The sequence below is a fragment of the Nicotiana sylvestris genome, chromosome 3 (assembly GCF_000393655.2).
Source record: "Nicotiana sylvestris chromosome 3, ASM39365v2, whole genome shotgun sequence".
Lineage (NCBI taxonomy): Eukaryota > Viridiplantae > Streptophyta > Magnoliopsida > Solanales > Solanaceae > Nicotiana > Nicotiana sylvestris.
Window position 1 is genome coordinate 165,597,867 of NC_091059.1, and position 22,448 is coordinate 165,620,314.

Sequence of the window (22,448 nt, forward strand, 5' to 3'; positions counted from 1 at the left end):
ATGTTGCAGTTGAGTGATGCTGAGTTGAATTACACTTAAATATGAACACCAATGAACTTTAACTAAGAGTAAACTTACTAAAAAAAGTCTTTGCTCAAAGGCTGAAGATTTGACACTAACACCATAGTTTGATTAGTTTCTTTATTTCTCACAAGTCACAAGTTTTAGAGCCACTTAACCAACGTTAATTACACAAATTGCTTTCTTTAAATTTTGTTTTTCTCTGGTTGAGGAAGGGGGGAGGGGTTGCGTGTGCATGGTAAGGTGTTGCTTCAAGGGCAAAAAGAAGACAGAGAAAAAGAAAGTAAGTAAAAGACATGGAGAAAAAAGGTCTAAATTTCCTTTAAAGGCAACGGTGCGTTAGACCGAGCAACTTGTCAGGTCTTTATGATCACAAAAAATTGGTATGGTACAATGACTAACTTCCACGCCTAGTATTGGTGAAATTGCACCTTTCTGACTGATCCAGCTTTTTTCCAAGATATATTACGAGTACAGTGGGAGTGTCACAAATCAAAATTCAGCAGAGCCGGGTGTCCGAGGAAAAGGTATTGCATCTCTTATGTTGTCTATTCCAGTCGCAAATTGCACAAGTCTTTCGAAGCCTAATCCAAATCCAGCATGAGGAACTACAACATAAGAAAAGGAGATGTCCAATCAAAATCTGTTTCGTGAAAATGTAAACTAGGAGGTGATGAACATTGGGCGTGCAAATTTACTGTTGTCTTTTCTCATAAAGGACTTGCAGGAAAGTATTATGAAGACAAGTTGCAGTAAAAGGATTTAAGGTAGCAATATTAGCATGTAGGATCCAAAATAAAGTGACATGCATCACTATGCACATAACTATGTACAACAAGTAAAAAATGTGAAATTCATCACAAATTCACACACCTGAACCATAACGACGCAGATCAAGATACCACCAAAAGCTTTCTTTGTTGAGATTCAAGTTATCCAAGCGTTCTTCTAGGTATTCAAGGCGTTCTTCCCTTTGACTTCCACCAATAAGTTCCCCGACCTGACATTTAAAAAAAAAAAGAAATCCATCATAAGTTCACTAATGACATTTAGAACAAAATTGTACATCATGATTTTAACTGGTTCAACTTAATTAATAATGAAATCCACAGCTCTAAGTCAACCACAAACAATATAACCAGCCAAGCAGACACAGTAAAAGAAAAAGCATTAGTGAGTTTCTGGCAATCCAAAACTGTAATAGTGCATTGGCTATGCTCAGAGTTCACATTCATACATGAGTAGTATACTATAAATAGTATACTGTGTTTCTACTGTGAATGCCCCATCTCAAAAAGGAAAAAAGGAAAACAGAGACCACTTGATTATTGTACAGACACAACTACTAATTAAACCGTAGTCAGACAAATCATTATAGGGATTAACTTATTGACAGGTTATAATGTACTATCAATATGGATGGAGAATGTATACATGCGACAAATTTTCGAAATGCTTGTTTCAGTAAAAGTTGTTTTTAGGACGGAGAGGATGCCGGAGGAGTGGAGGTCGAGTACAGTGGTACCGTTGTTCAAAAACAAAGGTGATATCCAGTGTTGTAACAATTATAGGGGTATCAAGTTACTTAGCCATACCATGAAAGCCTGGGAGAGGGTGGTGGAGGCGAGGGTGAGGAAGACGACGTCTATATCCGACAACCCGTTTGGGTTTATGCTGGGTCACTCCACTACGGAAGCTATCCACCTTATTAGGAGGTTTTTGGAACAGTACAGGGATAAGAAGAAGGATCTGCACATAGTGTTTATTGACTTGGAGAAAGCATATGACAAGGTCCCTAGGGAGGTGCTCTGGAGATGTCTTGAGGCAAAAGGCATGCCGGTAGCCTACATAAGAGCGATCAAGGACATGTATGATGGTGCTAAGACTAAGGTTAGGACTGTGGGAGGCGACTCGGAGCATTTCCCGGTTGTTATGGGATTACTCCAAGGCTCTGCGCTTAGCCCGTTCTTATTTGCCTTGGTGATGGATGCACTGACACACCATATTCAAGGGGATGTGCCATGGTGTATGTTATTTGCTGATGACATAGTCCTAATTGATGAAACGAGGGTCGGTGTTAACGAGAGGTTGGAGGTTTGGAGACAGACCCTCGAGTCTAAGGGTTTCAAATTGAGCAGGTCTAAGATGGAGTATCTAGAGTGCAAGTTTAGCGTTGAGTCGAGGGAAGTAGGCAGGGACGTGATGCTTGGATCACAGGTCATCCCAAAGAGAGATAGCTTCAAGTACCTTGGGTCGATGATTCAGGGGGACGGAGAGATCGACGAAGACGTCACTCACCGTATAAGAGCGGGCTGGAGGAAATGGAGGCTTGCATTTGGAGTCTTGCGTGACAAGAAAGTGCAACCGATACTCAAAGGTAAGTTTTATAGAACTGTGGTTAGACCGGTCATGTTGTATGGGGTAGAGTGTTGGCCGGTTAAGAACTCTCATATCCAGAGGATGAAGGTAGCAGAGATGAGGATGCTGAGGTGGATGTCCGGGCACACTAGGATAGACAAGATTAGGAATGAAGATATTCGGAAAAGGTGGGCGTGGCACCTGTGGATGATAAGATGCGGGAAGCGAGGCTCAAATGGTTCGAGCACATGCGGAGGAGAAGCCTTGATGCTCCGGTGAGGTGTGAGCGGTTGGCCGTGGTGGGTACGATAAGAGGTAGAGGGAGGCCTAAGAAGTATTGGGGAGAGGTGATTAGGCAGGACATAGTACGACTGCAGATTTCCGAGGACATGGCCCTTGATAGGAAGGTCTGGAGGTCAAGCATTAGGGTTGTAGGTTAGGGGGTAGTAGAGCTTTCCTTCATACCGGGGGTGAGGCGGGGTTGGATTAGGGTTGATCTTAGATGGCTTACAGTTTATGTTGAGTTCACACTATCCTTGCTCTTTCTCTTAGCCCCGGGCCTTGGATGTTGGCTATTGTTATTGCATGTCATTTATCTTTTGGTTGTTATGCTTCTGTTACTATTACGGTTTCTATTGGAGTTACTAATGAATTGTCTTTTCTTGTTTTTATTGTCGTTTTTCTGAGCCGAGGGTCTATCGGAAACAGCCTCTCTGCCCTATCGGGGTAGGGGTAAGGTCTGCGTACCCCTTTGTGGGATTTTACTGGGTAGTTGTTGCTGTTGCTTGTTTCAGTAAAAAAAATAAGCCTTTAAAAATGGGATTTTATGTCTCATCAGATCCTTGATGCTGCAAGCAGTGTATGTCAGTGCAAATGTATAACAGCTAATGAAAAAAACTGATTTGTTTTACGTTGTACAACTTGTCAAAGCAAACTGAAAACAAACTAAAGTATTAATTAAGTTTCTAGACTCTACCCGAGGTACCAACATATCCATGGCTGCAACAGTCTTTCCATCATCATTCTGTCGCATGTAAAATGCTTTGATGTCCTGAAATTTAAGGAACACCATCAACTATCTGAAATCCCCATAGAGTTTGCACAATAAATGCAACTTGATAGGAAATTAAACCTTCGGATAGTCTCTGATAATTATAGGGCATCCACCAAAAGCCTCCTCGGTGATATATCGTTCATGCTCACTTTGCAAATCACATCCCCATTTCACCTACCAAATGCAGAAGCAGCCATTACTTTTCTAGGCAAGGTAACAGGAGTGTGTACGGGGAGCTGTAAGTGAGAAAGCATGCAAATAAAGCAGACATACCGGGAAATCGAACTTCTTTTTTGCTTTTAATAGAAGCTCAACAGCGTCAGTGTACGTCAACTGCACAAAGTTCTTTTCAACAACATCCTGCAGGGAGCCTATGATTACAACGGGACCAACTATTTGGTGCACACTGTAGAGCACCAAGGTTGTGGAAAATATTTTGTGAAGAAAACGCATGAGTTCGTAGAAATCCGTACACTTAGTCTATTGATGATCCCTTTCTCAATCCAAGTATTGAAAAAATCCATATCTTCTTTGCAATTCTCCAACACATATTGCACCTTCCAAGCAGAGTTACGTCAATACAAAAGTCTAATGGTGAGACCAAGTTATGAATATGCACCAAGGGACAGCAAGATGTGAAAAGTAACATACTACATACTGGAGATAGGCAGTAGCACAGGCCATGTCATCATCCAAGTCCGCAAAAGCTAGTTCTGGTTCAATCATCTTATACAATATAAATTAGTGTCAACATTTTAGTGTGCCCGCATCTGAAATATCCGCATACAAGGAAAGAAATAAAAGAGAAGTTCCACCACATTTTATCAGTTCGAATGTAATTACCCAAAATTCTGCTAAGTGTCTGGAAGTGTTGGAATTTTCTGCTCTAAATGTGGGGCCAAAAGTATAGATCTGGAGACAGATATACGACATTGTTAGACTTTGAGAGCAAAGAAGACAAGCATGAAACGATTTTGTGATGGAGAGATCAAGCTGGATAAGTGGTTATCAGCCAGAGAAAGCAGTAGCATATGAAATTGAAAAGTGAGAGCAGACTCTACATCGGAGAGAGCAGTAGCATATGTTTCACCATTGAGTTGCCCAGACACTGTTAAAAATGCTTGTTTCCCAAAGAAGTCCTGTAACAAAAAGATGTAATTTACAAGAAGAAGAAAAAGACAATTTCATGACAAAATCCAACATCAAGTGCATAACTGCATATACCTATTAAATTTCAGAACTTAAAAAGTTTCCTACAAAATATCTGGGGTTACCTTTAGGAGCCAAATACAAATCAGTGTCAATTTGGAATGAGGTCCTTGAGAAGATGGAAAAAAGGTTGGCGAATTGGAAGAGACAATATCTCTCCCTGGGTGGTAGAATAACTTTAATCAACAGTGTGCTTGACGCACTACCCACTTACACCATGTCTCTATTTCTGACTCCTTCTTCAGTGTTGAAACGCATGGACAAATTAAGGAGAGATTTTCTTTGGAATGGCAATAAACTATCAAAGCCTATTTGCCTTGTAAATTGGAAAACAGTCATCAAAGGCAAAAGGAAGGGGGGTCTGGGAATTAAAAACCTTAAGAATCATTCTGATGAAGTGGCATTGGAGATTCAACATGGAGGAAAATGCACTTTGGAGGAGAACTTTGGTGGAAAAGTTTTCTTTGGACAATCCATGGCGCACCAAAGAGCCTAGAGTGCCTCATGGCATCGGTTTATAGAAACATATTAGAGGGCATTGGAACAAGTTTGAGTCACACATGGGTTTTATTCTTGGCAATGGAAGGAAAATCAGGTTTTGGGAAGATGCATGGTTGGGTCATATGCCACTAAAAGACCAATTTTCAGATTTTTATAATCTATCCTAGCGTCACAATGGGGCAATTGCAGATTTCTATACATTGCAAGGCTGGAATTTGAGTCTTAGAAGGAATTTTAATGATTGGGAAATGGAGAGCGTAGGCCTCTTGCTACAAATGCTAAGCAACACTGTTTTGGATCACAACAAAATGGACTCTATCAGTTGGAAGGGTCACCCCAAGGGCATTTTTTCAATTAAAAGCTGTTACAGTATGCTGGGTTTTAGCAACAGTGAGTTATGGCCTTGGAAAAAAATATGGTACAACATGGCACCTTTAAAGGTTTCTTGCTTCTCTTGGATTGTGGCTAAGGAGGCATGCCTCACAGAAAACAATCTCCGAAAGAGGGGTTTCAAGCTGTGCAGCAGATGTCCTTTATGTGAAGAACAATCTGAAGATGCTACCCATCTTTTTTTGCATTGCAAGGTTACAAACCAGTTATGGAACATGTTCTTTTCAATATTTGGTATGTCTTGGACCATGCCTAACTCCATTTCAGAAATGCTGAAGTGCTGGACCAGGGAGGGTCTATGCAAGAAAGCTCAAAAGACCTGGAACACTGTTCCTCAAGTTATCTGGTGGTCCGTCTGGCTTGAAAGAAACAATAGAATTTTTGAAGGCAAAAGAAGAAATTTACAAAGCCTTAAACTTAATTGCATTTTGTTGATCGCTTTTTGGTGCAAACTGGCTTTTGCACCAGATGTAGATGATATTTTAGACGCAATTGCTGATTTGCACAACATGTAATTACGCATGTTGCACTGGCTTAGTGCAAATATTTATATAATATATTATTTACCCATCAAAAAAAAAAAGTTTATTTTGCTTGTAATGATATCGACTAGCAAAAGACTTTAATTAGCTACCTAATAAATTTCACTCTGAAATGAACAAAGACCCCTAGTTGTTGATTTACTTACTTGCGACCAGTCGACAGAACCAGATTCAGTAGTAGGGATAGCATTAACTGGTGAATCTCCACCTTCTTTGGTGGTCGGAATCTGTTAGGTAAACAAACATCTTACTCAGCACAAGAGATATTTCATAAGAAAGATTATAAGCAAAGTTCTGTTTCATTATTTGAACTGAACATAAGTATTGTTGGCATTTGGATGAATTAAAAAGAAATAATCATGTAAGAAAGGAGTATATCTTACAAAGCATATGCACAGGGGCAAGAAAAAAAATTAATGATGAAGAAAGAGTTCAAGATAAAGTTAAGTCATAGGAAACAATCTATGTCCAACAGAAGGCAAATTAAAACAGGATTTCTGCAAGACTAACAAGACTTCGACAGCGCAAAATTCAGTTAAATAGAATTATAAACTTCAAATACATCATCCTTCTAGCCCTCAACCAAGGTCAGTGTTTAGCTTTTAGTTTTTCTTTCCCTCTCTTTCTTAGTTCTAGGGAAGAGGTTTGAAGGGAGCTGGGCCGCTGCAGATGCACATTAAATCAACATAGACATACCAAGGTGGTCACACGGAATTGCTCACCAGCTCCTTCACAGTCAGAAGCAGTGATTATTGGACTCGAGACCCAAACAAAGCCATTTTCTTGGAAAAACTTGTGTGTAGCATAGGCCAGAGCATTTCTCACCCTTGAAACCTGAAAGAAGCTGACATAAAATTAGGGATCGACAAAAAACAACATACAATAAAAGTTTGCATATCCAGAGAAACAGAGAAATCGATCATATATACAGGAAACATAATGGCTTCTAAGCTTGCCGGATTTAACTCCCAAGGTAATACACCCCAAGAGTGATTTCACTAATCAAGCCAATCACCCCTTTATATTAATCTAAGGCTGTTAATAGAAGATAATTTATCCTTCAAAAATGTCAAGCCTATTGGTTTTATTGCCAACATCAATTGTATCCAGCTACCAGCTACTCTTAATAGTAATCAAATTATTTATCATTTCTAGGAAAATCAACCAAAAGGGGAAATAGCACTCCTTGATTCGGGCAATGTAACTTATAGGTGTTTAAAGAATCAGCATTACTTGCCTTGGAAAAGGACAAGAACCTTGAATTTAAGAACTAGCTGAGAAGAATTGCTGTCCAGTGTGATTTACTTGCATATAGGTCTCATGTAACTATTTTATAATTCCATTCCAATCACCAGTTATATCTGTGTTCTTATCGGATCGGCGACCCAAAGAACTTTTTTCATTTTTGGTATGTAGGGAAAAGGAAAGGATTTTTTTTTCTTTTTTTTTTGGGGTTTGGGGGTGGAGTTGTGGGGGGCATGAAACTGACTGATTCTATACAGAAAGGATGAAGGCTCAATGCAAGGGCAGTTCGGCTCTAGTACCCTCTGATCAGAGGCTGCTAGGGACTGCCGTAAGTTTAGATATGAGTGGAGATAATTTTATGAAAAAAGATGTCATGCTAAGAAAAGGAGTAAGTATTATTTTATTTCAATTACAGGGCAACTAGCTAAATTCCCTTAGCGTAAGGAGGATATTCACAAGTATCTCAAACAGAAAGGGAAAACTGAGTACTGCATGTAAGCAGGTAAAAAAACAAACCTATAGCATGGATCACGAAATAGCATAGGGCATAATTACATACAATTAGCACCATTTCCCTACCAAACTACATGGATATTCCATAACCTCCTCAGAGTATCTGGGTAAAATAAAACGAGAAATTCGAAAACTACAAATAATAACACTGCAACAGTCCCAACTCATACCGCACCAAAGGTATTAGTTCGAGGGCGAAGGTGAGCTTTCGTCCTCAAAAATTCTCTGCTGACCCTTTTCTTCTGGATAGGGAAAGAAGGATCGCTTTTACCAACCTGTGAGGAAACAAGTACGAGCAAGCATAGTGATTAAATGACCAGTACATAATGTACAAATACAACAGCAATGCTGATTAGATTAGTTATAGCAAAAATCGATAAGCTTATTCGTAACAGAGAATATTTGTAATTACGTGCATCATTCCTGTTGGCATTTACTCAGTTTTCAGTTGGTCTTGTGCTTCTCATTTCCTCTCTTTACAAATCACTAAGTCAAGAATCCTGAGTCGAAGGTAGTTGCTCTTAGGTTCAAGGCTAATTTTTTGGATAAAGGCATTCAAGGCTAGTTATCAAAAGAAGAAAAATATAACTTCAGTGTTAAGGATGTGTAAGCATGCTCGTAAATTAAGCAATAGAAAATTGATGAAATAGGTTAAAATCAATTACCACTACAAGCTTCTGAACCTTCAACTCTATTTTCTGCTTTGATCCTTGACTGCCGACCACAGTACCTTCTATCCATACTGATGCACCAGTTGAAATTGAGCCATTGTCTACCTGTAAGAAAAGCATCAGACAAAGTTAACGTAGATAAGAGACGAGAGGCCAAACAACTCAAATAACCCATGAAATTAAAGTCTATAAGTTTTCTTACATCAGAGGGACATTGTTCGAAATTGGAGCCTTAAAAAAACTATCAATAATGTTGGAGCCTTAAAAGATATATTCTCATGTAAGAAGCATCTTCCAAAGAAAGAAGAAAGAGAAAGAAAGGATCTTAAGAAAAGAAGAAAAAAGTTACATCCATGTTTTTTTTTCATGAATCTCAAAGTTTTACTATCCCCTAGGTGCAATCTGGAGCTTTTTAGAAATATTTTTTTCCTTGGATTACTAAATCACTATGAACAAGTTTTGATACATGATCTGACATGTAAATCAACTTCTGCTGATCCATTGCTTCCCACGAAATTAGTCATTGAACTTTATGTGAAGATGAAATACAATATGTCCTCTTAATTGAGGGAGGCGATTGCTGTAACTCAACCGGTGAAGCTAGTCATAGTTTTATTCGTAAAATAGCACTCTAAACACCCAATACAAGAAAAAGCAAAAGGTAGTAAAAGTCACTCTATTGGATGGTGATAACTTCCTTTTGAATCCCACCTCCAACTTTTTTCTGCTTTTCTCTTTTAATCTTTGTTTACTGAGATCACATTTGTATTCGTTATATAGCAATGGTATCCTGACCCCATTGTGCGCACCTCAAAGTCACCTTTATATTTTACTTATTATCAGCAATCCAAGTCAAGTGCACACAACCTATATTGCTCGGACTCTCTGAAAATGTCGATGGGTGCATGCCGGGTCGTCCAAAAATAATGCATTTTTTAAGGACCCAACACGGGTACGGCAGCTGTTTTGGAGAGTCTGCGCAACATAGCGCACAACTATGTACCGCATTATCTAGTACCTATTGAACCACATGAAGGAAATAGCAAAGAGCAGACACATGCATGACACCTTCATAACCTACTTCAGATTACACAAGAACTAAGCATTTCCAAGAATAGTTATCCAAGTGGCATAGCATGTTGTTTGACACCTAGGTAATGCAATACAAAAGCGGCCCTCTAAGTGAATGCTTGGCCATGTCCAATGTCTGAGTGTGAGGTAGCTAAATTATACAATTCTTCAGAAGATCTTTCCTTCAACATTGAACTCCTCAAGCTTCGAAAACCAAATTCACAAGGACCAGTGAAAGAAATCATCTTTCCTGAGAACCTACCTATAAATTTTTTAATTTCTTTCTTCACAATTATAAATATAAACCACATAAATGCAACTCGGCAAATGTCAAACTGAACATTTCAAAAGTTACGCGCTTGAGCATATGATTATAAGTGATCAGCTCAAAATAAAGACCAATGTAATTTCTAACATTATTAAGCTGGCCAGTCTCTTACTCAGTACAGCTAAAAACAGTTAGAGGAATATCCACATAAGCCTCCTCACTTACCTGCATAAAGTACTTTTTGGTAGCTCTATATATAATAAAGTACCTGATCATAACCCTCAGCATCAGAGCCCATAACACATTGCATATTTGAAAGACAAGAACCATCATTAACCTGCACATAAACAAAACAGCCAAAAAAATTACAATCTTAAACAAACACATATGCTAAAACCAAAATAAAACAAAACACCAACTCCACGAGTTTCAAGTTATGACATTACATCAATAAACGTAACGCTGCTCTGAGCCCTAACCGTGCGAACCCAACCTCTAACCACCAAAGTCTCCCCCAGGCGGCCCAAACCTTCGTCAGGCCCTCCTTTTATGTCAACAATACTCAACCTTTTTTTAAATTCCCTAACTTGCTCAGTTTTTACACCATCTTTTTGCTCAAATTTGGGTTTTTCAACTGCTTCTCCGGAGGAAATAGCGGCGGAGACTACAGAGCAAAAGCTCCGTCGACGGTAGGGTGCTGGAATTGAGATGGTGCGTAGCTTTAGAGGAAAGGATGAGTAGTAATTGGGGGTTAAGAGTTTAATGGGTTTGCGATAATGAGTGAAGAACCGTACGGTGCAGAAGGGTTTAAGGCGGAGAGTGGTGGCTGGAGACAGAGCACCAGCCATTTTTTCAGCAAGTCTTGTGTATTGCTACATCTGCCACTGGTTTTTTACTAACCCATATCCGGCTATCCGCAAACCCGGGGCGTCTCGGTTATGGGATCCACCCATTTTTATTTTTATTTTTATTTTTTTGTTATTTCATTACAAAGGAAAATTGTGCTTTTAATCCCGTAAACATTGACAAATTTCGATTCTAGTCCTTGTAATTACTGGTTCAGTACATTTTACTTCCACTTAATTAATATGTGTACTTTTGATTCTTGTGAATTTTTATAAATTTTGGCGAATTATTAAACTAAACAAGTTAATGTGTTGTGTTAAATTTTACAATTTTAGTTTATTAAAGATTTGTTACAAGCTTTTTCTTTAATTGCATGGTTATTATAGTTTAGTCCTATTAAACAACTTTGTTGTCAAGATTATGCAGTGTAATATTTTAGGAACTCATAGTCGAGTGACAAAGTCTTGTCATCAGCACGACGATAACTTCAGTAATTATTAGTTGATAAATTTCATCATCATATTTGATTAAATTCAATCGATTCCAAAATTTACTATAAAAGGTTATTATAATAAAATAAAAAAGAGTAGTTGTAATGTATGATCCAAGTAATTTAAAATTAAAATTTGATATTGCATTATCACATTTTGATAAGTTGCATTTCTAGATATTTAAATTATTATAGAAAAAATTATTAGACTGAACAGGTACAATTTAAAAGGACTTAGGATGAAAATAGTTCTCAAAGAGTTGTAGGTCTTAAAAGAAATATGAGAAAATAACAAAAATACCCACTCATGTTCGAGGAATGGTCTAATGTTAAATATGCACCTAACTTAAGCACTTTAGGCTCAATTGTTACTAGAATATACATCATGATCATCTTTGACAAAAATTGTCTTATGAATAGCATGTTAGTTATTTAAATTGGAAAAATATGTTGGTACAAACTTTTATGAATGTGTTTTGCACGATTTGTATGTTAATACTTAAGCCATTTGAATACACCATTCGTTTTATTTTCTATCAATTATATGAACTTGCAAATAAATTAATATTTGTATCTCATTCGAATCCTCGACAATACCCTTAATTATTTAATTTGTAAATTTCATTACTATTAAGGGGAGGGGATGAGAGATCATTTGTTATTATAATCTCATAGTTATGAATATTTCAAGGGTACAAAAATGGAGAAATGAATAATGAGAAGCATGTTCAGATAACTTTTCTTAGCCGTTCATATTTCTCTCGAGTCAATTTTCGTTAAAAATAACTATAGCCATGTATTATACATAAAACAGTAGCACATTTTTCTTTTATTCATAATTATAAAAGATAGTGCTGTAAACATAAAAACTAAAAAATTTCAGGTTGCTTTTGCCTTGTTTTGGTATTGTAGCTTAAAAGCATTTGGTTTAGAAGCACTTTTATGATGTATCCAAACACTCAAAGAAGGCCAAAAGTATTTTTAAGTTGATTTGAGCAGTTTTTAAGCTAATCCAAACACTGTCTTACATTTAGAGGACTATATTGAACCAACTCTCAAAGATGAAGGACTAGTTCTATAATTTTCTGAAAAAATAGCATAGACTCAATTTGAGGAAAGAAAGAGAAGACCGAGCACGACAATGGAAAGCGGCGAAGTGGTAGTGGAAGAGGCCAAGAGGAGATGTAAGGCCCTCAAACATCGAATTTCAACCTTGTCAACTACTACTCAATCCTCATGGAAAACTACCCTTTTAAGGCTAATCAATTCTGAGCTATCTTTCCTCAACCGCGTTAACAGCTCACCTCTCAAACTCAGCACCAACATTGGATATCTCGAATCCGTCGTTCACGTTTTCCAACACCCACTAATAACATCCGTTTCACGAGTCTGCAAACCCATTTCGATTTCATCCAAAGTTCCACAGCAAAGCATTTACGTCGACATAATTTGTTCTTTTAATGGAAACCCAGTTTGGTTCATAGTATCCGACAGAAATCCCAGGTACATTTCTTGGCAAGATTCGGAGAAAACGAAGAATAACAAAGGGTTAAGAAACAGAATTGTTCACCTCATGGTTGCTGCCGAAGAGTCGTGCGTTACAGTGAGGCCTTGTTCTATTATACTTTTCTTCTCAAATGGGCTTCAAAGTTGCATTATTGAGAAGCTGAAATATGAATTTGGAGCTACTACTGATCTGGGGTTTGGATTTTCTGATTTTGATTGTGAGTTTTATGATGATTTAGAGGATGGGGATTGGGTAAGTGTACTAGGAAAGTCTTTTGAAAAGGCATGTGTTTTAGAAATAAAGATTGGTTCTTTTTCTCCTATTAATAAAGATGGACAAATATTAGCAGACCAATCTGGGAATTTAGAGAAGGTGCATATTAAGGATGTTAGCTATGACGTAAATTTGGGTGAATCTTTTATTGCTCTTGTGTCAGCATTGAGGAGTTGGTCCCCTTTTGATGTTGAAGAAGCTGAATTGGTTAATTTTGATACGACAGCACTGGTTGCTATAGTGTCCGGGATTAGTAATGGAGGTATTGATCGGATTCTTGCTACACCAGAGAGTGAGTTGAGGAATCGGTTCAAGGGCAATTATGAGTTCATGATTGGACAGGTGAAATCTCTTTGTTAAAAGTTGGAACCCTTCTGTTGTTCAAGTTTGGAGAGGTTATTTAGTATTTCTCTGTTCGTTTCGATTTTGTTAATAACCAATTGAGTCCTTTATAGAACTAATGTACCCTGGAGACTCCTATGAAAGAGCTAGTGGCTTTACAGCCAGAGATGACATTGGTTGATTCAAAAATTTTATCATGAGGAATGTGCACATCAGTTGCCTCTATAGTGATCGATAGCAAATCCATGTCCCATGCCATTTTTTATTGTTTGCGTTTTCACAAAAATGTACTATCGGATTGGTGGAGTAGCTAGATTTGATCGCGAAGCAAAAGGTCTTTTAAAGTTACATTTTGCAGGAACTGGCAGATTTAAGCTATTGTAAATTGGATATGATTTTAACAGATTTCTACTTCAACTGATGGTTCACATATTTATACAACCTGGAATATATAAGTTTAACAAATTGCTAGTTTTAGCATTCCTTATTTTGGGGAAGTTAATAGTGTGATTCAATCGTTAGGCACTAAACTCGGTACTGAGTTGGAAATGACCAACTGCTTATATTTGAAGTCCTCTTTGTCTTCTGTGAAGAGGAGCCTTGGCGTAACTGGTAAAGTTGCTGCCATGTGACGAAGAGGTCACGGGTTCAAGCTGTGGAAACAACCTCTTGCAGAAATGCAGGGTAAGGCTGTGTACAATATCCTTGCGGTCCGGCCCTTCCCCGGACCCACGCATAGCGGGAGCTTAGTGCATCGGGCTGCCTTTTTTTCTTTCCTCTTTGTTTTCTGTCCTAAAGAAATCACCTTATTATATGAACCATGAACACTCATATATTATTAGCTTACCCACTGTACTTTTGCATTTGGCAACCATTGTAACAACATTTTTTGGTTTATGTTGTACTCGGTTTCCACCAGGTGAATTCTGAAATGGAAAAGCCAATCCACAAGGAGCTGATGCCTGTAATATTGCAAAAGAGAGGCATAATTTGTGAAAGTGTTTGTTCAGAATTTCAGGAGCTTGTTTCAATGTGTGGTGGGCCTAATGAGAAGTCTAGAGCCAAGCACTTTCTGAATCATCTTAGGTGAATTTTTGATAATTTCAGTATGTTTCTTACAACAAGTTTTCTTTGCCTACAACTTTATTGCAAAAATCCTAACATTCAACAGTACATGCTCTGTGGATCCCCACCCCTTTTACCTCCAGAATTAAAAAAAGGAAGAAAGATATGAAGTGCTTGACATCCTCTAAGCTGACATTTTTGTTTTTCTTTCTATGTGAGTTCAAACTTTAGGTAAATTTTGCTAGCTACTTCTCTGCATGATAAACATCATTAGTATAATCCATTATAGAATTTCCTGGCATAGTCCTCTGATCAGTCTGTTACAATTGCGAACCTGAATCTCATGATGGTACATTAGTAAGTTAGTAACACTTGTACCTCAATGAAGGAAAGGGGTACTATTCATTGCAAATACACAATTTAGTATAAAATCTATGTGGATAAGTATATTAAATTTCATGTTTATCCAGACAGCAAGGATATTAATTTGCGGGCATAAATTATGTCACATATTTGTGCGTGGCATAGATTTGATGAGCTTGTCAAGACTTGCACTTGAATTGTTTTCTTCCTCCCCGCTTCTCTTTTTTCTTAAATTTCATTTTACATTTTTATTTGCACCTTGAATTCCATATGCTAATCATTTGATTAACTCAAACAGGGTTGTACCAGATTGCCCGTCAGAACGGCTGATGAGCCTTCCAACAACCAGAAAACTGGCGTTAAAAAACAAGGTTGTTTTTGGGACCGGTGATTACTGGCATGCTCCTACTATAACTGCAAACATGGCATTTGTTAGAGCTGTTTCACAGACAGGAATGTCCCTGTTTACTATAGAGCATAGACCACGAGCCTTGGTTGGCGATTAGTCACCTTGACAATGACATTTTGATCCCAAGCCTGAGGCTCCATATTGGCTTAGTGAAACTTAGCCTAGAATTTCGTCATCTGATAATTTTCTGTTGAAAGAGATGTTGAGATACCCAAGCTTGGCGCTTCGTTTGGACTAAGAAGTTGTGAAACTTGCTTAGCTACTACACTTGTATATATCAGAGTAGTTGATGTTTTATGGGCTTTTGTACAATTCATGCCTTGTATATTGCAGCTGCTTTTGTTAGCTATGATGCTTCTTAAGATAATATGACCCCTCAATTATCTTAATCATTTGCCATCGACATTTAGTTCTTTGCTTCGAAAGTGTCAAGTAGGAGCAAAGGCAGACCTAGGATTTGAAGATCAGGGGTGAACTTTTGGATTCAACTAAAATCTGCTTTGTATATGGGGTACCCACTATTAATATATCACTAATATACATGTATATATGGAACTTTTGCCGAATTTTACGGGTGACAGTGACCCCCTCTCTGTATAGCATAGGTCTGTCTCTGAGTAGGAGCACAACATCAATCCTTAATCTACTCTGGAAGAACAAAACCTAAGCACTAATGAGGGATTTTTTGACATAAATTGCGTCGAGCCAAGTATTAAGCAACATCCAGTGTTTGGTTATGAATATGAATAATAGTGAAACAAACATAAATGATAGTGTGCAGATGAATGTGATAGAATTCTCCAAATGTCCATGGACAAAATCTTCTCACAGACATGTATAGAGATCCCAAAAAATAATAAAATACAAAAAAAACAGAACTAAAAATCTAAGTAAATAACATGTAGAATACAAAGCAGAAGTTTTTAGAGCTTCAATCCAAACTTACAAGTACTGGCCTTAATTCGGACCAAACTATTAGCAGAGAGGCTGTCAACAATCAGCAAGCAATCTCCCAATATCTTCACCTTTCTTAACTTAAGCTTCCCAAGTTTAACACTAACTGGAACTTTAATCTTAAGATCTAATGGTATTCTTCCAGTTTGTGCTGCCTCTTGAATTGCAGACATCAATGTATTACCATACTGTGATTGCCCAGTTAAGGCCACATCGAGTACTGTTTTATTCTGATGACCTTGATAGAACTTTGGAATAGACCCTTGACATAGCTGTGTATTCTTGTACCACACGCTCAAACGACTTCCTTTCTCATAGTAGATACCAATTTTCTTGTTGGGATTGACAGCGGTGATTCTTACATTAAATCTAGCATATAAGCTCATGTCAAAATTGAGCCTTAAGTCTGATATTCTGAGGTTATCCACAGAGTACTGAGGTATCTTTGGTTTGAAAACAAGGTAAAGAATGCCACCAATTGCTGCAATAATGATAAGTAGGAGTATGATAAGGCTAATTGTCCAGCAAATGCATTTGCAAAAGCAACTTCTCTTCTTATTATGTGGTCTTGGATACATTACAGGAACAGTACGTGTAAATGGCTGGTTAGTTATTGGCTGTTGAAGCTGCGATGGATCGCCTTTTTCTGATTTAAACGAGACTCGTGGCACTAATGGACGTGTTGGTGCTGGTGCTGGTGCTGGTGCTGGTGGTGCTTCCATGTCCACAACTGGATGTATCCTCTGATTTTCTGTCATTGTTGTTACTAACTCAGTACGCTATTTTTTCTGATCAACAACTTATTACAAACTTCTCTGCCTATACAAGTAAGAATCTCTTTCACGTATTGTGCTATATATGCTGTATATATATAAGTTAGAATGCCAATTGTTTCTCCTTTTTTATATAGTTTATTTTAAAGTTTAGTTAATTAAATCGGCCTCTTTCACCTAATAGCAAGAAAATGTAAAGGTAGGTAAGCTATATAACGAGTTTTGACGACAGTGCATTAATGACTCATCTGAATTTTAAGTGGAGAATCAACTCTAACGAATATAACTTCTCGGTTTTAGTTTACCTACAAGTAAGCTAGTCAGCCACGTCAAACTATATCAAGTCGAAACGTATTAATATTGTTACATACTTAAACGTTCATCTATTCACAGAAAAGGGGTTTAAGTGAAATGATTAACTTTGATATCCTTATTTTGTAAGTAGTTAATTCCTAGTTGAAATTATTTGCATTGTGATGGTTAATATCGACTGGGGAAGTTGACATTGCTTTAGTTGACCTAACTTTTTTTTTATAAGGGATCTTTGGTTATGTCTTTCTCCTGCTGTCTAACAAGTTCCTCATCAAGTTTCAACTAGTTAAACTCCTCTTCTTGCTTAAATCATGCTCATTTGCAACTTGTACATCCTATATCATTCATAGTCCATCCTAAGGAAGACTGGTTTTCAAGAAAGATTTATAAAAAAGGACAGTCAAATTATGCAGATAAACTAGAGCTAACACTAAAAACACAAAGTATTTAAGAACTTGACCATCTATAATCTAAAGATCTTGTCTGCTCTAACAAAATTATATACAAAAAGAACACCTTTTCCAGCTGCATAGCTACCCAAAAGTAGTCAGACGAACCCTGCCAACCTCTTGCCGAGTCAGAGGGAAGGGGAAAAGAGAATACAGAAAAAGGAAGTGAACAAGTTAAAAGGAGGCTGACAAAGAGCTTTATGAACACTCTCAATAACACTAAGAGCACGGGTCAGTCTTGATGAAAAGTTTCAGAAATTACAAAGATTACGCAGAGTCATTTCCTCCATCTTCCGACTCTGCAGCACCAAGTAACACTTTATTAGGGAAAAGGGGAAAAAAACCATGATTACATACAATGAAGCAGTCCAGATATGTCACAGCAGGAAATTTGACACTCCAAATAATTAAAAGGAGAGGCAGATTTGGCAAGTGAAACAGAGTACTTCCACATGAACTTCCTAATGAACAAATTCATCTCTCATACAGGCACATACCATGTATTGCTTCCATGTTGTCTTCTTTGTAAACACCAAGAGGAGAGCCGTGGACAGATAGAAGCATTTCCCCAGGCTTAGGCAGCCTTAAAGTTTTGGGAGTCATCCCAACAGACAATCTGTTACTATATGCCTGTAGTCAAAAGAATTATTACTCTATCAATATGGCCTCTAGCACACAACACTGGCGAAGACATCGATAGAAAATTGCGTGCAACTTTGGAACAAAATTAGCTTCATTGAACCATCACACACTTACATAAGAAATGAAACAACAACAACAACCACCCAGTAAAATCCCACTAGTGGGGTCTGGGGAGGGCAGTGTGTACGCAGACCTTACCCCTACTCCGAAGGAGTAGAGAGGCTGTTTCCGGGGAAAAAAAGAAGAAGGAAATCGCAAGAGAGTACCTAGAGGTTTAGTCATCTAGTAATGCCACTAGTTCATAACATTGTTCCTAAAGCATAATAAACTAAGTAAAGATGAAGCTTAGTGGTATATCGCAAGAGAGTACCTAGAGGTTTAGTCATCCAGATAGAGAAATAAGAAAGGAAGGAAATATAATGCTTCATACATCCCATTATTTAGATGTTTCTTTAGAATGAAACGAACAAAATCAACCGGTAAGTTGAGAAAATGATATCACAAACAAGTAATAACAACAAAGTGCACAGAAATCATACACCAGGTGTCTGAATAGTATCCGCCAGCTCAAGCATTTGGGTATCAGATGGCTCTTCCAAGACCTTCACAGAAAAAAAAAAGATAGCAAATAAGGAACAAAGAAGAATAAGCAAGTGTTGAAATCATCTCGAGGGCACATCAACTTCCAAATCTTAAATGCAAGAGTTTAGCCAGCCCAAAATAGGAACATCAGTGCAACCTAAGTTACTCGAAATGTGGTAGTGCAAAATGAATTGCACAATGACATAAACCGCAGGAAATAGTGGAATGAACTGCAATAGAACATACAAATCCCTTGATCTGCAGGTTTTCGGCACCACAAAAGGCTGTTTTAACTGCCAAAATGTAGTTGAATTAAGTCAGAAGAAATAAACTAGAGTGTCTAGATATATCATATAAGGATGGCCAAAAAGAGATTTAAAGATACCAGATTTATTTGAGAATTCAAATCCACCAAATAATGGCATGGCACTGGAGCAATCAGGATACACTGTGGACAGTTTATGAAGAAGAGAAGTATGTAGATTCCTTCCATCAAACTGGTCCATGCTTAAATTACCATCATCGTCTTTCCATTGCACTTCATATTGGTCATGTTTCTCCTTCCTTACAATAGCCAGGTTTGGAAAATTTTCCTCAAAAAATTGCATTACTGGAAGTTGAAGTTGTTCATTACTAAAATTTGATCGTAGCAATCGCATCATAGTTCGTAACTGTTCAATCTCCACATCACGAATAGCCCTGATAGCAGCACTTTGACGTTCAGCTGAAAAATAGATAGTGATTCAGTAACAATAAGGTGAATGATATTTGCTGAGATACAATCATGATGGTAATGAGAAAATTAAAATTCATTAGGGACAAAACAGAACCATGTTTAAGCACTTCGTAGTTACATTCTTTCAAATATCATCTGATATCCACTTTTTTCACTTCAAAAATTCCAACTCAAACACAGACTAGAAATATTTTCCTTCTACATTTAGCTTTTCTTAATTCATCTTCAGTTTTCATAACCTTCTCTTACGTTCAAAAAGCATCACATAAATGGCAGGTATTAGACCAAGCAAATTGATATATTTTACCTCTTTCTTCAGCTTGCAGGAAAAGAAATAACAGAACCAATTAGTCACACAGAGCACTTATTTGATGAAATCAACCAAAATAATACGAAAATGGATAAAAGATGTGTATTTTGTGATATAGCTTCACTCATACGACTTGCAACCAAGCAAAATAATATTTCCTGCTTCAGGATTTCTGCAGCCCAATTAATAATTGCAGCTGTTGTTCTTGCCTTGTTTCCTCTCACAAAATTTCCTTTTTCAAAAAACAACCAACATACTTTTTCTTCCAAATGTTAAAACAAACAAACATTTGCACAATAAAAATGATACCTTCCTGCTTGAATATATCATCTTCCTTTTCCACTTGATGTTCCTCTTGATTAGCATCCTTTTCAACCTCCCTTTTTGCGCGAGGTTTTCCTCTCCGCCTTGGCATGGAGATATACAAATTCTCTGAAAACATAATAATTTACTAGATAATCATGCATACACTTGTATGAGTAGTTTTCGTAATTAGCAAAAACATGTTTAAACTAAGGCAGTCTGGCAAAGAGAATGATCAAATTAACCCTATGCTTGAGTTATTAGCCAATGAGTTTATCATTTCTTTGTCCTTGCTAGTAGATTAAATATAAAGTACTTCCTACCAGTTTTCCTGGCACAATGTCACTCCCAAGGATCAATTTGTTCTTACTGACTAAGAAGAAAATGATACATGTACCCTATTTGTCGCAATAAAATAAATAGAAAACATAAAAATATATCTCATCAATAATTCATTCAAAGCTTTGCCTTTTTCATTGGTATGAGGAAATATCTCACGCTTGTACTTGGTTCACTCCATTCTCTGAAATTCATACTCTTCGTGAAGTAACATTAATTTATTTAGAGATATATACTATCAAGTGGCGGAAATGAAAGTAGCAGAAACGAGGATGCTGAGATGGATGTGCAGGCATACCAGGTGGGATAAGATTAGGAAGGAAAATATTCGGGTAAAGGTGTGCGTGGCCTCCATGAGGATAAGATGCAGGAAGCGAGGTTTAGATGGTTCGGACATCTGAAGAGGAGAAACTCAGATACCCCAATAAGGAGGTGTGAGCGGTTGGCTTTGGTGAGCATGAGAAGAAGTAGAGGGAGGCCAAGGAAGTATTGGGGAGAGGTGATCCGACAGGACATGGTGCAGCTGCATCTTACCGAGGACATGACCCTTGATAGGAGGGCGTGGAGGTCGAGAATTAGGGTCGAAGGTTAGTAGGTAATCGAACGTATTTATGATCAATACCAGGGTTATAGGGTTAGCCTGATAGTTTTTTTCTCCTGTTCTTAGATTGCTAATTTTACACGTTGTTTTCCTATTAATATCGTGTTGCGGTCCACGATTGTTGTTATTGCTTCCTTCCATCTATTTTCTGGCTATTAGTTTGTTGTTATTATCTTTCTGGCGTTTGTTGTTGATATTGCTTGTTTCTACTGTTTCTTTCCATCTTTCCTGAGCCGAAGACTTATCCGGGCTCTGTAGGTGTAAGGTTTGCGTATACATGACCTTCCCAGACCCCACTTGTAGGACTTCACTAGGTTTGTTGTTGTTGTATACTGTCAAGTGGGTGGTCTAATATTACCCTTACTCAACGGCCCATGTGAAAAGAATGATTTAGATATTTGACATTTTAAACTAATATTTTCCAAAAGTTCACACTTTTACATGCCTTAGAAACTTAAAACAGTTGCTGAGGAACTTAGAAGGATTTGGTAAAATGAGTCGAAGATAATTGACCTACAACTCCCAATAACGATAGATTTTCATCTTTTATGGTTTTTTACTCAAAATTCTTTTCCTAAAAGAGAAAATTTTCAGAAAAATTGATGACTAATACTCAAATGCATATCATATCAGCACAACCCTACAAAATAGAGCCAAAAATAAAGCAAGCAAGAGAAGATGTTACCATGTAAAGATTACTAAAGAGGAAGGAGAACTTACATCTCAAATTTTCTCAAAGCCGAGGGAGAGAGGGAAAGTGGTGGTCAACTGTCAAAAACTTGGCGGAAGAAGATTCATTTCAAAATTGGGTTTGCCTACCAAGTTGGGTTTTCAAATTAGATTGGGAAATTTTAATTTTGGTCCTCATATAGTTATCCAGTTTCAAATATGATCTTGAAATTTTACCTTTTGGTCCCTACACTATGTATATCTCCGGATTTGGTCCAATAGTACAAACAAACCTGATCCAGTAATACTCCAACCTTTTCGATTTTGCTAATTTAGCTGGTTTACTCTGGGAAAGGAGAAAAGACCAAAAAGAATTTGTATTTCCCATTAAGACCATATTATTAATGTAATTTTTCCCTGGAAGCCACGATAATAGGTTAAACGATTTGTTCAATTCTTGCTAAGTATATACAAACACATGGAAATTTATATCTTTAACTTTAATAGATTGATGAATTCAATTTGTATTTCACGTGAAAAAAAAAACTAGAACAGAAAACTGATTTTATTGCTTTGGTTGGATTTGTATATTTAACAACGTGAATTTAGTATTGGTCTAGATAAACAAAAATTAAAAATT

The 22,448-nt window shown here is 37.4% G+C and overlaps 4 protein-coding genes across 4 annotated transcripts; 1 reads left to right on the plus strand and 3 right to left on the minus strand.

Annotated features, from left to right (window-relative positions):
• Positions 1–318: 318 nt before the first annotated feature.
• LOC104239365 (asparagine--tRNA ligase, chloroplastic/mitochondrial) lies at positions 319–10,786 on the minus strand. Its single transcript, XM_009793992.2, has 15 exons — positions 10,290–10,786; positions 10,112–10,180; positions 8,499–8,609; positions 8,004–8,108; positions 6,772–6,909; positions 6,222–6,302; positions 4,495–4,572; positions 4,277–4,345; positions 4,085–4,159; positions 3,907–3,990; positions 3,707–3,793; positions 3,512–3,607; positions 3,356–3,430; positions 895–1,021; positions 319–629 (listed from the first exon to the last, which is right to left on the minus strand). Exons 1-15 carry the CDS (start codon positions 10,689–10,691, stop codon positions 514–516), a joined length of 1,713 nt encoding a protein of 570 aa, XP_009792294.1. The 5' UTR covers positions 10,692–10,786; the 3' UTR covers positions 319–513.
• A 1,488-nt stretch (positions 10,787–12,274) lies between these two features.
• LOC104239366 (uncharacterized) lies at positions 12,275–15,487 on the plus strand. The gene is made up of 3 exons (XM_009793993.2): positions 12,275–13,301; positions 14,221–14,387; positions 15,028–15,487. The coding sequence occupies exons 1-3, from the start codon at positions 12,321–12,323 to the stop codon at positions 15,233–15,235; spliced, it is 1,356 nt and encodes a 451-aa protein (XP_009792295.1). The 5' UTR covers positions 12,275–12,320; the 3' UTR covers positions 15,236–15,487.
• A 422-nt stretch (positions 15,488–15,909) lies between these two features.
• Positions 15,910–16,938, minus strand: LOC104239368 (NDR1/HIN1-like protein 6). The gene has a single exon (XM_009793995.2). The coding sequence runs from the start codon at positions 16,848–16,850 to the stop codon at positions 16,062–16,064; it is 789 nt and encodes a 262-aa protein (XP_009792297.1). The 5' UTR covers positions 16,851–16,938; the 3' UTR covers positions 15,910–16,061.
• Positions 16,939–17,610: 672 nt separating this feature from the next.
• Positions 17,611–21,965, minus strand: LOC104239369 (uncharacterized). The gene is made up of 7 exons (XM_009793996.2): positions 21,860–21,965; positions 20,206–20,328; positions 19,236–19,574; positions 19,097–19,143; positions 18,808–18,870; positions 18,124–18,256; positions 17,611–17,925 (listed from the first exon to the last, which is right to left on the minus strand). Exons 2-7 carry the CDS (start codon positions 20,309–20,311, stop codon positions 17,894–17,896), a joined length of 720 nt encoding a protein of 239 aa, XP_009792298.1. The 5' UTR covers positions 20,312–20,328; positions 21,860–21,965; the 3' UTR covers positions 17,611–17,893.
• Positions 21,966–22,448: the final 483 nt, after the last annotated feature.

Bases quoted from the DNA above. Each gene is read 5' to 3' on its own strand.
- LOC104239368 (XM_009793995.2), bottom strand. From the start codon at position 16,850: ATGACAGAAAATCAGAGGATACATCCAGTTGTGGACATGGAAGCACCA.
- LOC104239369 (XM_009793996.2), bottom strand. From the start codon at position 20,311: ATGCCAAGGCGGAGAGGAAAACCTCGCGCAAAAAGGGAGGTTGAAAAG. The intron at 19,575-20,205 runs GTATCATTTTTA...TCTATTTTTCAG, and splicing joins TGATATATTCAAGCAGGAAG to CTGAACGTCAAAGTGCTGCT. The intron at 18,257-18,807 runs GTATGATTTCTG...TTTTGACTACAG, and splicing joins ATACTATTCAGACACCTGGT to GCATATAGTAACAGATTGTC.
- LOC104239366 (XM_009793993.2), top strand. From the start codon at position 12,321: ATGGAAAGCGGCGAAGTGGTAGTGGAAGAGGCCAAGAGGAGATGTAAG. The intron at 13,302-14,220 runs GTGAAATCTCTT...GGTTTCCACCAG, and splicing joins ATGAGTTCATGATTGGACAG to GTGAATTCTGAAATGGAAAA. The intron at 14,388-15,027 runs GTGAATTTTTGA...TAACTCAAACAG, and splicing joins CACTTTCTGAATCATCTTAG to GGTTGTACCAGATTGCCCGT.
- LOC104239365 (XM_009793992.2), bottom strand. From the start codon at position 10,691: ATGGCTGGTGCTCTGTCTCCAGCCACCACTCTCCGCCTTAAACCCTTC. The intron at 8,610-10,111 runs GTACTTTATTAT...CTTTTCTTACAG, and splicing joins ATGCTGAGGGTTATGATCAG to GTAGACAATGGCTCAATTTC. The intron at 3,794-3,906 runs GTACGGATTTCT...GGCTCCCTGCAG, and splicing joins GGATCATCAATAGACTAAGT to GATGTTGTTGAAAAGAACTT.